The sequence below is a fragment of the Apostichopus japonicus genome, chromosome 12 (assembly GCF_037975245.1).
Source record: "Apostichopus japonicus isolate 1M-3 chromosome 12, ASM3797524v1, whole genome shotgun sequence".
Taxonomy (NCBI): domain Eukaryota; kingdom Metazoa; phylum Echinodermata; class Holothuroidea; order Aspidochirotida; family Stichopodidae; genus Apostichopus; species Apostichopus japonicus.
Genome location: NC_092572.1, coordinates 24,631,563 through 24,647,811, shown reverse-complemented (window position 1 = coordinate 24,647,811; position 16,249 = coordinate 24,631,563). Strand labels below are relative to the sequence as shown.

Sequence of the window (16,249 nt, the reverse complement as noted above, 5' to 3'; positions counted from 1 at the left end):
TGATACTTTTACTACACATACTCAGATGATAGGCCTATGTACCAGACACAACCACGTTTGTATTGACTGACATATTGTACTTTAATTATTTACTACCATTGAAACAATGATAATTATGTTTTCTTACCGATTGAGAGATGAAACCGTTTTTCTCAAGAGGAGGTAGATTGCTTTCTAGTTTCTTGATGTGAAAAGTGTAATGTTCCTTGACAATGCCCATTTGAGTTTCTATGTTAAATCTAAGCAGTAACATTTTTATATTTGTCATGAAGATGATACGTGCCACGCCCCTTACAATTCCTGTACAAACAAACATAGAGAAACAAGATTAGGAATATTTCAAGTCTTGTGTTGAGTGATTAGTATACAAATATTTCATGAGATGAAAGATGAAATGTTCCATTCAACGAGGCGCAGCCGAGTTGAATGGAACAAATTACATCTTTCAACGAATGAAATATTTGCACTATTGCACGAATGGAAACCATTCATTATTTGTTTTATACAACACCTTCAAATTTGGATATAATTGGATGTAAAAACACTCATGCAACAGATTGTTTTGAACAGACAGGTTTCTCTGCTCTCTTACCATTGAAAAAAGTGCTATCAAAAAAGTATAACACATGGTTCTATTTCATAGAGTGCAATAGAGCGGATTTTGCATGCAATCGACGAGCAATTGACCAATCAAATGGCCGGAATATAATTAGGTGTTGTATAATATGTGATGTAGAATAGTGAACATAATGAACATGATAAAACAAAAGAAAGTAGCCTTTATGATATAGAACTCGAAACACATCTTGAGAGATAGATTGGAAGGGGTGCAAAGTGATACAAAATGATTTTCATCATTTTAAGTAGAAATTCATGTAGTAACAGTTTCAATATTGTCAGTGCAGACGACGCTGTGTACTTATATTATCAAATTTTAGAAATTGGAAGTCTGATGCACCCCAACCCCTTACCTCCATGTTTTGCTGCCATGTTGGTCTATTTCATTATTTATACATGTACATCTGAATGGGTAGTCGATCGATACTGACTAGGACACCGTATCATAACATGTATTCATACGTGTTACGTTGCCATTTAGGCCTTTTTCCTATTCCATTATTAATGAAGGGATGAACCTGATTGGTCAATCAGACTATACTGAATAGGACTGACCAATCTCAGATATCCTAACATGTATTCATACTTGTTACGCTGCCATGTATCGCATTCCTATTTCATTATTTATGTAGGATGAACCTGATTAGTCAGTTTGTACTATACTGAATAGCACTGACCAATATATCTCAACAGTCATGCATCCATACCTGTAACAATACCATGTAAGCCTTTCCTGTTTGAGTAATAATGGAGAATGAGTTCTTGATTTGGTAGTCTCTCTACTCGAAAGGACGGCACGATGATTTGTGGATACATAGTCTTCATGTACACACTGTGAAGAAAGTCCAGATTGGCAATAAAGTCTTCTAACGTTCGACCAAGTATGTGGAATAACGAATCGTACTTTATGCGCATGCACCAAACAACCCAGTAGATTCCAAAAACTTGCCATGTTATGTCCTTGTCCAACCCTATAGAGAATTAAAGAAACATCAAAATCGGTTGTTATGGAAATGCTCCTCAATGACACTGATGTTTTGTTTTAATTATAATAATTATTATTATTATCAAGTAGTAATTTAACATGGGAGAGCAAGCAAGAAACACAATATTAAGTCACGCGCTGCATCTAAGGCTGTAAGATTTACTCTGGTTTCCGTATTATAATTATCTGTTGTTACCTTTAGTTTAAATACGTTTCTTTTTACTCGTTAATAACTGTAGTCGTAAGTTTCATGATGAAGTTAAGAGACCTGCCTGTTTCAATCACATTAAAGACAATGAACGTGACAAAATATCCATCATTAGGAAAATCACAATTATGGTTCGTGGTCGGTGTCAAACTTTCTCCGAATTGCTTGAGAACTGCAAATATTGAAGTGTAATTATACTCTTCTTCGAGACGTAAAATCTGCATGGTTTGATTGGAATGATAAAAAGCATTCTGCAATATATTCATTTCGAACAGTCATTTCAATAATGACAAAACTGTAATTCTTTCGAAAGCAAGAAAGCAAGACCTTATTTTGCATGATGCGTTATTTTTAAATGATGTATGTTAAACGATACAATTTTAATAGATGGAAAAAGTCATGTGTGCACAACGCAAATGTGGATTACGATGCTCGCCACAGATCGGTACAAACTTCTTCATTGTTTGTCGTGAAACTTGAGATGTTGCGTGCTATGTTTTTTTTAGCATATAACATAAACTTATCATCGAATAATATCAACAATGAACCAAAATCAGTTTGTTTTGATAGTAGTCGACAGCTACATCATGATATGCATACGTACAAATCAAAACTTTGTGTTTGAAATAAACATGTGCAAAGTTGATAGTACACCGTTTTCGGTACTCTTGAAACTTTATGTTTTGAAATTGACACATATATGTAACGAATACGTATTCTTAGAAGTTCAACGGTACATCGATACATTAATACCACTGATTTTTTTTAAATGCACGTAGCTAACATATATTATGTTCTCTGACGATACTTCGTATAGGGTTTCATAACAGCTTTGACCATTTGACCAATCTTATTAACATGAGATAACATACTCTGATATAAATAATAAGGTAGACATAAAAAACAATGTATCAAAATTAAGAAGTCAACTTGAATTTATTTTCAAACAACACATATAACATCTTTGAACATCATAATTCAATTTCAAAGTCATTATGAAGTACTGCACTAGTCTTTAAAGATCTTTCTTAACTCGCAGTCCATTTGGAAGAAAAATTGAAATAAAAATGGAGAAAAAATATAAAAATATGTTTCACTGCTACGAAAGACCATTGAGATTTCTATTTAAATTTATTTTATTTCGAGGTCACATTTTTTCAAATCCAAGTTGTTTGTTAGCTAATGTAAGTAAGTTCATTAGTTATAATATGAAATGTAATCGCGATAATTCCTTTCTTGTCATTCCTGAAAAAAATTATAATTGATCATTATTATTTTCATACTCAATTGTCCATGATAACTACGGTTAAATAGTTATCATTATTTGAATATACCTTGACAAGTCCAATCATCATAACGTCTAAGGCTTCTCTTCATTAAGTCTTTCCTTTCCTGTTATCGAATTTTATCAATTTCATGGAAAAGTCCCTCTTCCTGACTACATACGCTAGCTATCTCTTATTCTATTTCGTGTATTGTTGTATCTTCCTTATATCGAAATATATAGTTTACAACCAACAAGTTATCTTCACTATAATTGACAAATTCTACAATAATCATTTTTCTTTCCTTAGTTGTGTTACAGTGACTATTATCGATGATTGTCGTTCTTGCTTTGGGGTCAACCGATTTTTTTTTTTTTTTTTGGGGGGGGATATTTTGCAAGGTGAGTTGACCTTCTCATTCCTTATTTTTCTCACGCAACCTACCTAACACTTCAACAATAGCATCAACAGCATCGTATGTGACGTCATCGCTATAGTTATCATAGTTGATAAACTTATCATCAATTCCGGAGCGAACTCTGACAAGAAAGAATAAGAAATCGTGGTTTTGAGAAACGTGTGCAAAATTCTGTAAACCTGTGAAATGACAAATTTCGATAAGAATGACTTTCTCTCTCTCTCTGGACATGAGAGAATGCGCATGAAACTTAAGGCACCAAAGAAAAATCAGGTTTGATATAATACAGGTTTTTCTCTCTTATAAGAATGTGTTAAAAGTGATGGAAGTATTATGATCAGATGTGGAGAGAATACAGAACGGGCTTGGATATTGTCGAATATCTCTTTCTCTCTGTGTCTCTGGGAATGGAAAAAGAGATCAAGCGTATGGGTTTTGTACATTTTTCCCCTCTTTGAAGAAATAATATAGGCACAGAAATTTCAACTGTACCACGTTGACAAAAGCGATGCAAAGAATCTTAAATAAATGCGTATAGATCTACAAGTGTGCTATAATTGTTTCTATTTTCCCATTTTCTTGTTAGCTTTTTTTCCATTAATTTTGAAGTTGATTGGGTAACACAAAGGACTGAATGACCTTCATTATTATAAGTAGTAAACATCATGCAGTATTAACTCTTAAGACATCCAATGATGCATTTCTTATTACATTATATCATGCTAGGAATTGGGCATCAAAATTATTCTTTTTTGTCATGCCTAACACGAACATGTCAAATTGTACTAAGAAGCGAGGCTATAAGTACTTCAAACGTGGTATGGCGAAAATGATACGGCTGGGAGAGTCTATGATCATCCACAATCACCTTAAATAAGACAATAAATCAACTTTTCAAAATGGAGAACTCTGCCATTGTATATAACCTTTTATTTGAATAAAGAGAGAATGTTTGAGATAAATATCCATATTTACCTTATTTTGTCCCACGTATCTTCACCATAGTTTTGCACGATGAGATCTTTCAGACATATGTTGATAATCCCGTACTGTGTGAAGTCAACGGAAAGATACATTTACAGCAAAGAATGTAAAGAACAAAGCAATCTGCGACGCCAAGCAATACAAAAAAGTAAACGGCGTAGCAGATTTGTGATGTCACAGTAGCAGGTGTAGACCTAAGCACTTTTCTGTAAGGGTAATGAAGTACGTTCAAAAACTAAACTTCAATGAGAATCGCCTTTTTTACAAAATGTCACAACGCACACGGTTCTGTTTAAGGGGTGTACCCCTTTCGTCAGTTTAACCTAATGTGGGTTATCATTTTTGAACATGTGTTGCATGTATCACCAGTTGCTACTGAGAAGGACTTACAAACAAAATACCTACGCATAATGATTGACTGAACTAACTAGACTACTCTGCGGGTTTTGCCAATACTTGTGTCCACTTTTTAACAGAAAACGGATGACATTTTATAACAAAAAGGTTAAAATCTACAATTTGAACTGATCTTTACAAGGTTTAGTTATACTAGTCAAACATAGGGACTCCTAACAGGTCATTAGTTGAAACAGCCTTTGGGTAATGAATTCGTCTGTTAGAACTTTTTACACAGTAGCATCTTCTGACAGGTCTAACATATGTCAATGGTGTTGTAACACACATACGTTTATAATGATTAACGATTGTCTCCTTATAGTACAAACTGATCAAGCCATGTACACCGGGAGCGCAACTGAAACTTTGCAAACACAACGAAATAATGTAACAAATTATCAATACCTTGCACATCGATGTTATTCAACTTTTCAAAGATTGACCGAAAAGTTTCCTGTAAAGCATTTTTTAACAAGAATCAATTTTCAATCAAATGGTTACCATAGATCGTTTGAAAAAAAAATGTGCTCAAATTGACTACGATGGGTAGTCATATATATATATATAAGCCTATAGGCTTCTATTGACAATCACCAAATGTGTCGAGGGAATACAAAACATACACATGTAGTTTCTTTTCTTGCAAATATTATATACGCTATACATAAATATGATATTTGTGTTTCACTTTTGATAAAGGTCAATTTAAAAGCTCTCTGCAGATTTTAATTCCGTTAATGTGTAGCTGTATAAAGAATGTTGGAAAATTCCCTCAAAGTAGCTAAAACAATATGATAAATTGCTTTTTACTAATTAAGCAAATGGTTGTATGTATACATATAGAATATTTCTACCTTATAAGGAAATATCATAACCTCATTCCGGCCGGTGATTAAGGTAAAAGTATTGATCGTATTTTTAATAAACCGAGTATTTAATACTGTGTAACTCTGTATGATCTATAACTGTAACAATGATGAATTCCATGCATATGAGTAAGATTTCCATTTCCATTTTTTTTTTTTTTTTGCGTTAATATTGTTGAACCTCAAAAATTGTTGCTGGTATAATTGTTAATAATTTATCAAACATATAGGTCAGAGTTATACGTTTGAAGCAATGGACAAAGAAGGGACTTTAAGTAATTATATAGAAACCATAAGGAAGGTCGTTTCAATGTGAATTAGATTAAAACAATTACTGATGACGCATGAAAATATCTTTCTCTTGATGGTTACGTACAAGAAAGTACACATCGTATAAGGCTTTTCAGTTATCGCATAGACTAACATCTTATTAAATAACCCTTGGGAGAAAGAATTGGACAGTGTTATTAACAGAGGGAAAAGTACTTTATCTTTTAATAATTCCATTACGAATCTACAAAACTTGTCGCACATACATGTACTCTTCTTCTTGTTTTTCATATTTACTTCTTCCACCGCGATAAGACTGAAAACACATATGTCTCAATTGCTTCTGTGTCTCTTTATTGTTACATTTGTTTACTTAATTTTCTATTTTGTTATCAACATCCTCTCGTCCAATTTTATTATTGAAAAACGAGGGCGTATTCCCTTGTAGTTCCAAACCACTTTTTCGTCAAGTCAGAAAATTAAATTGTATTACATCTTGCAAATGCATTACTATTTTATTAATGTTAATTCGAGATTTGTGGTGAAATAAATGTCGATAGACAATATAAAATATAACAATAAAACAGCGTCCTCGGAGGAAGACGGCAAAATTCAACGATTAGATAGGGACTCGTCCAAAAATGTGTAAGTTTTTTACTTTCTAGGTTTTGCGATATTTTTGACTCGATATGATCTGCTAAATTACTAAATTACACATTAAAGTAATGACAGGATATAAACTTTATTTGGAGTTATTTTTTATACTGTTTCTGTTGCAAGTGCGTTTGTTTTACCTTCAATTGATTTCGGTACAACGATCTGATGGTTTGTTGTAAGCCTTACATTGTTTGCGTAGATCAGCATTTATTATTGCAGATCCAGATGGCTTGAAATAGTTCGATAAATCAGTTTTTGCTTTCATTGAAGAATTATTGAAACCTTTATTACTTTTGTAGGGTAACTGAAACAAATTTTGTGTAAAACTGGAGCTTCAGTTTTGTATTAAATTCTGTCGAAGATATGAGTAAAGGAAATAGAGAAAATAGTAATGGAATGAAATTGATTCAAATATTAAATAAAGAGTAACTTAACGGCTGAAGGGCTACACGTTATATTTTGAGTGAGTTTGCATTTATATCCGTATAATAAATGATACAATGGTAGCTATATATATATATATACACATATGTCTGTTCAAAGTATCTCTTTCGAGATCCGGCTTTAGGAATCACAAATGATTTTCGAGTTGGATAGCATCATGTTTGATCTCTAGAGTAGGGCAAAATATGTCACCAAAAACAGAACTAGTATTGTTCGATATAGGTGACAAACGTCTACAGTGGAATTACGATCTTCCTTACCGGTTTCGAACCTCTGGACATACATTCAGCGTCCATAGCCTAGTGGTTAGGGTGTCCGCGTACAGAGCGGGAGGCCCGTGGTTCGAATCCCGGTGGAGGCTGAAAGTTTTTTCACTGTTCTTGATTTTCCAACTCATTACGATTTTCATTTATATATATACACACATATATATATCTATATATATACATATATATATAGATATATATATATATATAGTTATTGTCATGCATTGTTTTGTTAATTAGTTTGAATGTTTTTATATATACTTCTCCCCCACCCTCCTCTCTCTCGCTCTCTCTCTAAATTATCTCTTAGATCCTACGTATGCTCAATACATTCCGAAAAACAAATTCAAGTACAGTACTGAAGAAAATTAACTTGAAGTTCTTCTCAGGTCATTTCATATCAAAAAGTAAGGCATGCCTGCCCAGTATCTTGCAGAATAAAATGTCTTTTGTTGTTCATTTGTTTTATTTTGATTTCATTCCGTCATTTTTAATTGGTAATTATGAAAGTAATATTGCTATTTTATCCCAAGGGAACAAGCATCATAATACTTAAGTAATCTCGTTAGAGCTTGTGGTCAAGTTTTCAGGTCAAGAATTCTGTCTTTATTCCGTTTTCATTACATATTGTTGAAATGGTTCAAAATGAAATCAGCTTAATAATATTTAAAATTACTTATTTGGGTGAAAAGAAAGATTAAACAATTAAATTTCAATATCGGCTATTGCAACGACTATATCCTTGAATCAAGTTCAACTTTAATTAAAAGGAGCAAAAAAAGACTAACTTTTGTTTCATGATGACGTCACGTCAACCATTGTTCAGACATGTGTCTTCGAACAAGAACATTATGATACCGAGAGGCAATGTACTTTCAGTCGGATTTATTAGCCTAAACTCGCATACAAGGACTTATTCTGTAGCCGACCCCGTAAGAGCAACTAATTATATCGTAGGATGTACCCCCCCCCCCCCCAAAAAAAAAATTAAGTGACATCGTTTCTCAAAAGTAGCACAAAAATCCGACTCAAAATAGTTTTATGAAAATTGAGTTTCTCCAAACCGGAAATTATTTATTGATTTTATTACTGCCAGCGAGTTTCTATAACATATACATATTGCAAAGTTTCGAACTATTACTGAGATTACACATCGCAAAAGATGATCAACAATGAAATTATGCTTTCCTTCTTGCTTTGTTTACCAGAGTAGAAGAATGTTATTGTCCTTTTAACGATTTCACAATAAGTGAAATGAGGTATTTAATTGAAGTGAAAGTATTATAAAATGGAAGACTTCTTTAAAACAGATGTTGGATAAAATTCTGGTCTGCTTTTTGTTTCTTTTTCTTTTTGAGACGATGTCTTTACATCCACGACTCGGGCAACCTTTGTTTTCACTTGAATGATAAAAAAAAATGCCACATTTGAGTTAACATGTTGATTTGGAAGCCACACGACCTGAAAGTTGTAATCCATAAGCCCTTGCGGGTTACTCCCACGTTCGTGGTCGCTTAAACGTCGTAAACAAAAATGACTGCCAGAATATTACTAAGAATAGAATATAGCACTGTCAGTCGCTCGTCTATTGACGTGGCTGTACAAGAATCATGTGTATAATGTCAATGAATCTGTTAGGAATCAATTTGTAAGACCTTGCCAAAAATATTGAAGCTAATGGTTAAGGGACATTATCTACGCTCGGGGCTTAGTTTTTGTTTGCAATAAAAGAAATTATAATCAAAGAAATCCAAACGAAACTCCACGTTTTAGAATATTATACTCTTTAAGAACTCTTTTATTTACAGAGCAGCCCTTTTTGTACAGGATGACTCTCTAGATCCTTAATTGTAGCTGTTCGATAGTATTGTAACGAACTTAAGGGTTTATTATTGTCTTAATCTCTTCAACTTGTATATGTTTTAATCTGTATTGTTGATGTTCTTTATTGTATAAGTTATTCATCCTATTTAGAAAGTTCCTGTAAATGTATACTGGTACAAAGAATGGAATGAATAACATATACCTGATGTACCGCGCATTTATATAGCTAGTCTGTTAGGAAGCTAGGGAACAGTCAAATATGACATTAGGAAGTAATTGTTTTGGTAATAGGTTTATTACTTTGGTAATTTATTATTTTCATTGTTTATATGAAGATGAATATACGTTTGCTAGAGTTAATAGAAGCAATGCGAATATGCTCAGCTTAATTAATTGTGTATACCGATGTCATCAGCAAATCGAAGTCTTGAGCTAATAAAAAAATATTAAAAAGTGAATAAAATATCTTCCACCCTCCACCGGTGATATTAACCTTGTCCGATTATGTCTGTTTGGTATGACGAAGATTTTGCCAACGACGTCCTTCATATTATGTCAAACAACTACCGTCGTACAATACATTATATTACATTTAGTAACATCTATATCTTGTATAAGTAAAACACAATATATATATATATATATATATTTATATATATATATATATATATTTATATATATATATATATATATATATATATATATATATATATATATATATATATATATATATATATATATATATATATATATATATATATATATATATATTGCAGACAAGCATGTTGAGAATAATAGGAATAAAATATTAAGATGAAATTTTCGTCAAACTATATGAAACTTTTCCCTATACATAATAAATGTCCCATATAGTCTGCCAGTCTTTGAAGATCTTTGGGGAAAAAAGTTTCTTGCTAAAGGTATTAGACGATTGGAGAGATATTTATATAATAATGTTTCAACTACTACACATACTATACACTAATCGAGAGTTTACCCTGCTACTCCTACTGAATATTCATGATACACTGTGTACACCCAGTCTGTTGGGGCTATATTCTAATACCGCTCTTTATTGATTTCTCGTTTCATGCCCAAAGCACTCCCACCGACAGTATGAAAAGTTCCTAACCTTTATCCGTTTCTTAATCTAATGCTAATACCACTGTATACTGTCCTATCATGTGATGCTTAAAAGCGCTCCTATGGACAGTATGAACAGTTCCTAGCCTTTATCTGATTCTAATGCTAGTACCACTCTACACTGTCCTACCATATCATGCTTCAAAGCACTTGTACTGACAGTGTGAATATTTCCTACCCATTATTATGAAACAGGATATTCCTTTTGCCCATGCTGTCGCAAGTGCTATGAATCACTTCCATAACAAAAAGTCCTAACTGGGTGATATCACACGATGACTATTAATTAAGACACGAAGAATTCAGATGTTCATCGTCTTAGCAATAACCTACATGTATAATTCTGGCAGTTTATATAAAAGTTTCAACCCTTCAACTTCATAAGGCTCGATTTGTTCCGACACGTGATTCGATCAAACCATTTCCTATATGTTAATTATTAAGGTTAGTGATTCCTAGGAAAAGAGCGATACACATTGCCAGTGGTACAGTTTATGCCCATTGTATGTAGCAATGTTCATTGATGCAACGTCTGGTGTATAGAGCATAAGTTTAAAGTATTAAACGTCAGTCAAAAACACGAATACCAGCGCATGCGCTTTGAGTCTTACTAACGGTATTTACACACAAAGCTCCGCTCGTTGACGTATTGACCAACAAACTTTATGTTTATTTATTCTTTGCAAAGAGGAGCTAATTTCTGTCGAAAATAAAAACATGATTCATAAGCTGTGATGGAAAGGAATTAATCAAAACTCATAGAAATGATTGTAGAAGTCAAGATTGGTAATTGTGCGTTATTATATTGAGATGTATAATGAGGCTTTTCAGACACTTAGGACCCAACGACTTATTTTCAGTGGTTTCGACATTGATGTTATGTGACAACATATGCAATGAATATATAACAAAAATTGGAGATGTTAGCATGTTGGGCTTTAGAGAGTGGACTTATATTGCGTCACGACTGCTTTTATTAAAAAGCCTACTGCACGTTTAAGTATCAGGCTATGTATGTATGTATGTATGTATGGGTGTATGTATGTATGTATGTGTGGGTGTATGTATGTATGTATTGTAGATCCTCCTGCAAGCAGGAACTCGCGAAGCAGCCTCTTTGGCTTATCAAAGCCGCAAGCTGACCGAAGTCAGTCTCTTATATTGATATTTCACGTCCCATGATTATGAATTGTCAATTTTCAACAGCTCTGTAACTGGACGACATACATTAATCTTGGAGTGCATGACTCGAACTGGGGACCTTATGATTGGAAGGCATCGGCGTGAACCACTGAGCTAACACTCCTCAGTGTTATTATAAGTATGGGCTATATAAGTGTAGGCTACATGTCAAGTAATGCCTATTTATTGGTACAGAATGAGAGGGAGTCTTTAACTGTAGAGAGGAATTTTATAGGAAAGTATAAATATATCTACTCAACCAAAGTATTTAGCTAACGCTCAAAACCAAAGATTCACAAACCGCTTACGATAGATGATACTGTCGATTGTTATTTTCAGTAGTTTTGATCTGAGAGGCCGGTTAATTATAGAGGTTGTCGACTAAGGCTATGTTTATAAGGGTGTAATTTGCATGACAGTTTCTCTAGACTGTGCAAGTATTCAGTATTCCCTTGGGAAGGGTAATCATACTTTTGTTTCCATGGGCAATCAAATACCTGTCAAACCACCCGATACTCACTCATAGCTAGTACAGTAACTACTGTTCATGTTCCACAACCGTGCATCAGTAACTACTGAACTGTGTTCGCAATACGGTAACATGTGTTACAGTTGGCACAGTAATTACTGGAAAGCTGTTACACGTTGAACTACGAGTCCGACATGTGCAAAATTTGCAGTAATTGAAAAAAATACTAATAATATTTTTTAATTTTTTTTTTTAAATTTTAAATTTTATTATTATTTTTCTTTTAAACTTGCAGTAAGAAAAAACCTGCAGTAATTACTGTGCCACCTGTAACACATGTTACCGTGTTACGAAGACAGCGCAGTAGTTACTGATGCACGGTTGTGGAACATGAACAGTAGTTACTGTACTAGTTATGAGTATTGGCTGGTCAAACGCACGACATGAACACATAGAGGATAAATCAACCCGCAGGTCCGTGGTTGAGTGTGGGTTATATTTTGAAAGAGCGCTGTCTCTCCATCTTCAAAGCATTAGCCTCAACTTTTATATGTACTAAACGATTTCATATTTTATCTGTATATATAATGCATACGGCCCATAACGAGATAGAAGATTGTTATATTGCTTATCGAATTTGTACAGTTGCTTCAATTTTCAACAACGTAGTGACAGTGGTATTCTGTAGAGAATTATATTATTAGGCCCACTTTATGAGGTCTTCAAATAAATTTATGCTATATGCGTGAACCAACGAGGAAATTGTTTCTAAAAATGATAATACGTGATTCGTTTTTTCCGATTATAACCTCGGACCTGTAATTAACCGCGGGTACTGATCCCTTACCTCAACCCTTCCCCCCTCCCACCCCCTCCCCAGTCTCGTCAGGCCTGCCTGGTTGTACCAATTGATGATCATTAACAAACCTTGCCACTAAAAAACAACTTTGTTTCTCGTTGACGTTTGTTAAAATGTGAATTCTTATTCATTCCTCATTTGACTATTTACTAGGAGTTATGGATATGGGAAGAGTTGAATAGAAAGAAATGATTAATCGAACAGTTTAGAACGTGCGTGATGAAAACGCATAGCCTAATATTGGTGCTTAACCTGAGAGTATTATCTATACACTGATTGAGAAGTCTCATCAAGTTTTGGTAATGCCTCATTAGTCTTATTAACCGCAATCATTATAATGATCATGTTTAGCTATTATTCGGATAGTCCTAAGCTGGAATTTTATATTACCCGATAAATCGTTTAGTTTCGCATGATACTAAAATGGTTGAGTTTAAACAGATAGCTGTAAACGAGGCAACATCATGCCGGATGTCAAATATGTTAAAGCAATGGTAATTTATAAACCTATTCACCAAATTCTAATATATTGTCATCTTTCAACGTTTGATGAAACAAAATAATGCACATCGTTGCAGAATTAATATTTTTCTGCCTAATGTTTGTATAATTTATAGTCGATCCGTGGAGTGATTGCTCGAGGCTCATTCTGATTTCAATAAAAGCTATGTAGGCTCAATTCGGTGGGAAATCACTGCAAATTATTAGCTTGCGGCTCTGGGCACTTTGGTTAACCTCGGTGAGAGATACTGGATGCAAATATTCTCAGTCCACAAGTATAGCATTATTCAATCAAAGGTTCGTTAAATCCTGCACTGTTTCAACTGCCTAAATAACAAGAACAAACGAAGTTTGTACGCAACATATGTTTCTAAGTATATATGTATATACGGTATGTATATGTATATATGTATTATACGCATATATATTCTATACACACATATGTTATACAAACATATATATTATATGTATATATATATTATATATATTCTTGTATATATTGTTATATATATTATTTTATATACATATTATATATATTATATTATATATATCATATATACATATGTATTATAGACACATATATATATACGCACATATGTATTATACACATATATGTATTATACACACATGCAGTTTTATACTTAATCCACGCATGTTAAAAACAAATGATGATGTAATATTTATTATTATTATATTTATTAGTAAATTCTTAAGGTAAAGCTTATAGCGCTGTGTCAAGAAAAATGTCCTTCTATCAATGCCGATTTATTAATTATTTAAGTTAACTCTTCCGTGCATCATTTTAAACCGTGTTTTTCTCCAAGGGACTGAGAGAATGCCAATGTGTGATTAACATATTTGAAGCCCTGCATGCGACTACCTTAAGTATGTTAACGCAACTTTTACTCGACACTTTAATTTTCTATAAACAACAGCAACGATGAAATTTGCAACTTATTGCTCGATATTGTTTGTCTAAACCATTGAACTGTCTGCACAATTAACCAATTTTTCCCACTCTAATAAATCAAATTTAGAAAATGCTAGCAACAGATTTGTTTATGTTGATGTTATGAAATAAAACAAATTGACCGTTATCAATACTAACAACTGGAGGAGAACAGTGCCCACGTCGATTCCATTGTTGCATAGTATCGAACAGTTATTTGCTGCGAATGATGGTTAGTTCATTTAGGCCTATATGATACAATGTGATGTGTCTGTGGTCACTTAAAATACCTATACAACGTTAAATATGTGTGTATTTTATCTCTTTTCCTGTCAATAAGTGTATACAAACAATTTTAAACTATTAACACGATTACAATTGTTTATGTTAAAACGACCATACCTCAAGTTGGGTAATTTTTTTGGTAAACGTTTCCTTTCCTAAAATGGGGTCGAAAATTATCGACAGTTGCAGAGTGATAACGGCACACAACGGCAAAATCGCATACTTTCATAGGAATGCATTCCACGACAGCGCTAAACCATTCAGCTGGATCAATTGCATTAGCTTAAAAGCAGTTCCAGGATATCAAATATACTTTTCCCTTTCATAGATACCTCTTAATACGTCTTATTATCATTTTTTGGTTTTCTGAGAAATTCCACTAAAAGTCAATCTGTTTGACATGAAAGTTCACTATTTCGATGAAAAACACGAATTCGTACAGATTACAAAAGTAGATATTGGACATAAAAGTGACATATTTTCAATATACCGCTCAAATAGGCCACGGTAGCATTTTTTTTAAATCCAACACACTTGTTATGAAGACATGAGCCCCAGAGGCCTATGCCACTGGCATCAAATTAACATATCGCTCTGGCTCATAACTTCTCGTTTACTAACTTGAATATGTACAAATTTATGTTTCAACATCGTATTATCAAAACAGCTGCTCAATGGGATTAATAAATATTATGAACCGTATTTTTAATTATGTATTCAAATCATACTTTTTTTACACGAGGGGTAAGAATTATTCAAACCATGCTCAAAATATACAAACATACTGTATGCGTGTGCCATTATAGTTTAAACGACAATTATATTATCAGCCAATGATACAAAACATATGCTGTTCTTAAAATTACATTTAATTATCTACACATTATGTAGTGATAGAAAATATAGAAGTATTAAAAATAATAATAAATTTCCTCCACGATCCAATTTCATACATTATTCTCTTATTTACTTGGAGTTTCCAAAATTGGATATTTTAATATACCCAGTATTAATGAAAATCCAAATTTGAAAAAAAAGAAGGATAAGCCAACAAAGAAAAATATATAGATGTATGGAAATTGAGTATTATCTATGTTGCCGTTTATATTTCAATCGGATGACCATAAAAGATAATGGATTTTTATCTTTAATTGTTTTATCTCACGGCTTGCGCATGTTTGTATGTTTGTGTATGAATGGACATACGAACATATTGAACCGCTGCCATCGTATTCATGTTGATATTCAAAATATACACAATACTATACAATACTATACAATACAATACTATACAATACACAATTCAAACTATACACAATAATATCACATGCTAACCAACCGATGGTACATGGACAATCGTACAAAATAAACTATAAAACAGAGATCGGATGATAAGTGGCAAAAAGAAACTATATGAAATGAAAACCACTGAAAGTAATGATTCAGTTTCATCTTTATATAACGTTTAATGTAGTCACAACGAAACAATACAGAATAAAATTCTTAAAAAATAAAAACAAAACAAAAACTTACCATATTTTCACCTTTAGTTGTCTCATTACGTAACGTTTAATGTTGTCGTCACCCCATTTTAACTATCACCATGGCTGTCAAATCGTACAATTTTGATGAAGCATACCAACATGTAGACAGATATTAT

General features: G+C 33.0%; 1 protein-coding gene across 1 annotated transcript in view; it reads right to left on the bottom strand.

Moving 5' to 3' along the window:
- Nucleotides 1-16,249, bottom strand: part of LOC139977792 (guanylate cyclase soluble subunit beta-2-like) — a 25,920-nt gene extending 9,671 nt beyond the window's left edge. The window contains exons 1-5 of the mRNA XM_071987429.1: nt 16,123-16,249; nt 4,470-4,543; nt 3,521-3,615; nt 1,326-1,589; nt 128-300 (exon numbers count right to left, since the gene is read on the bottom strand). Of these exons, the coding sequence (XP_071843530.1) occupies nt 128-300; nt 1,326-1,589; nt 3,521-3,615; nt 4,470-4,543; nt 16,123-16,125 (609 nt within the window). The 5' untranslated portion in view covers nt 16,126-16,249. The remainder of the gene's footprint in view (nt 1-127; nt 301-1,325; nt 1,590-3,520; nt 3,616-4,469; nt 4,544-16,122) is intronic.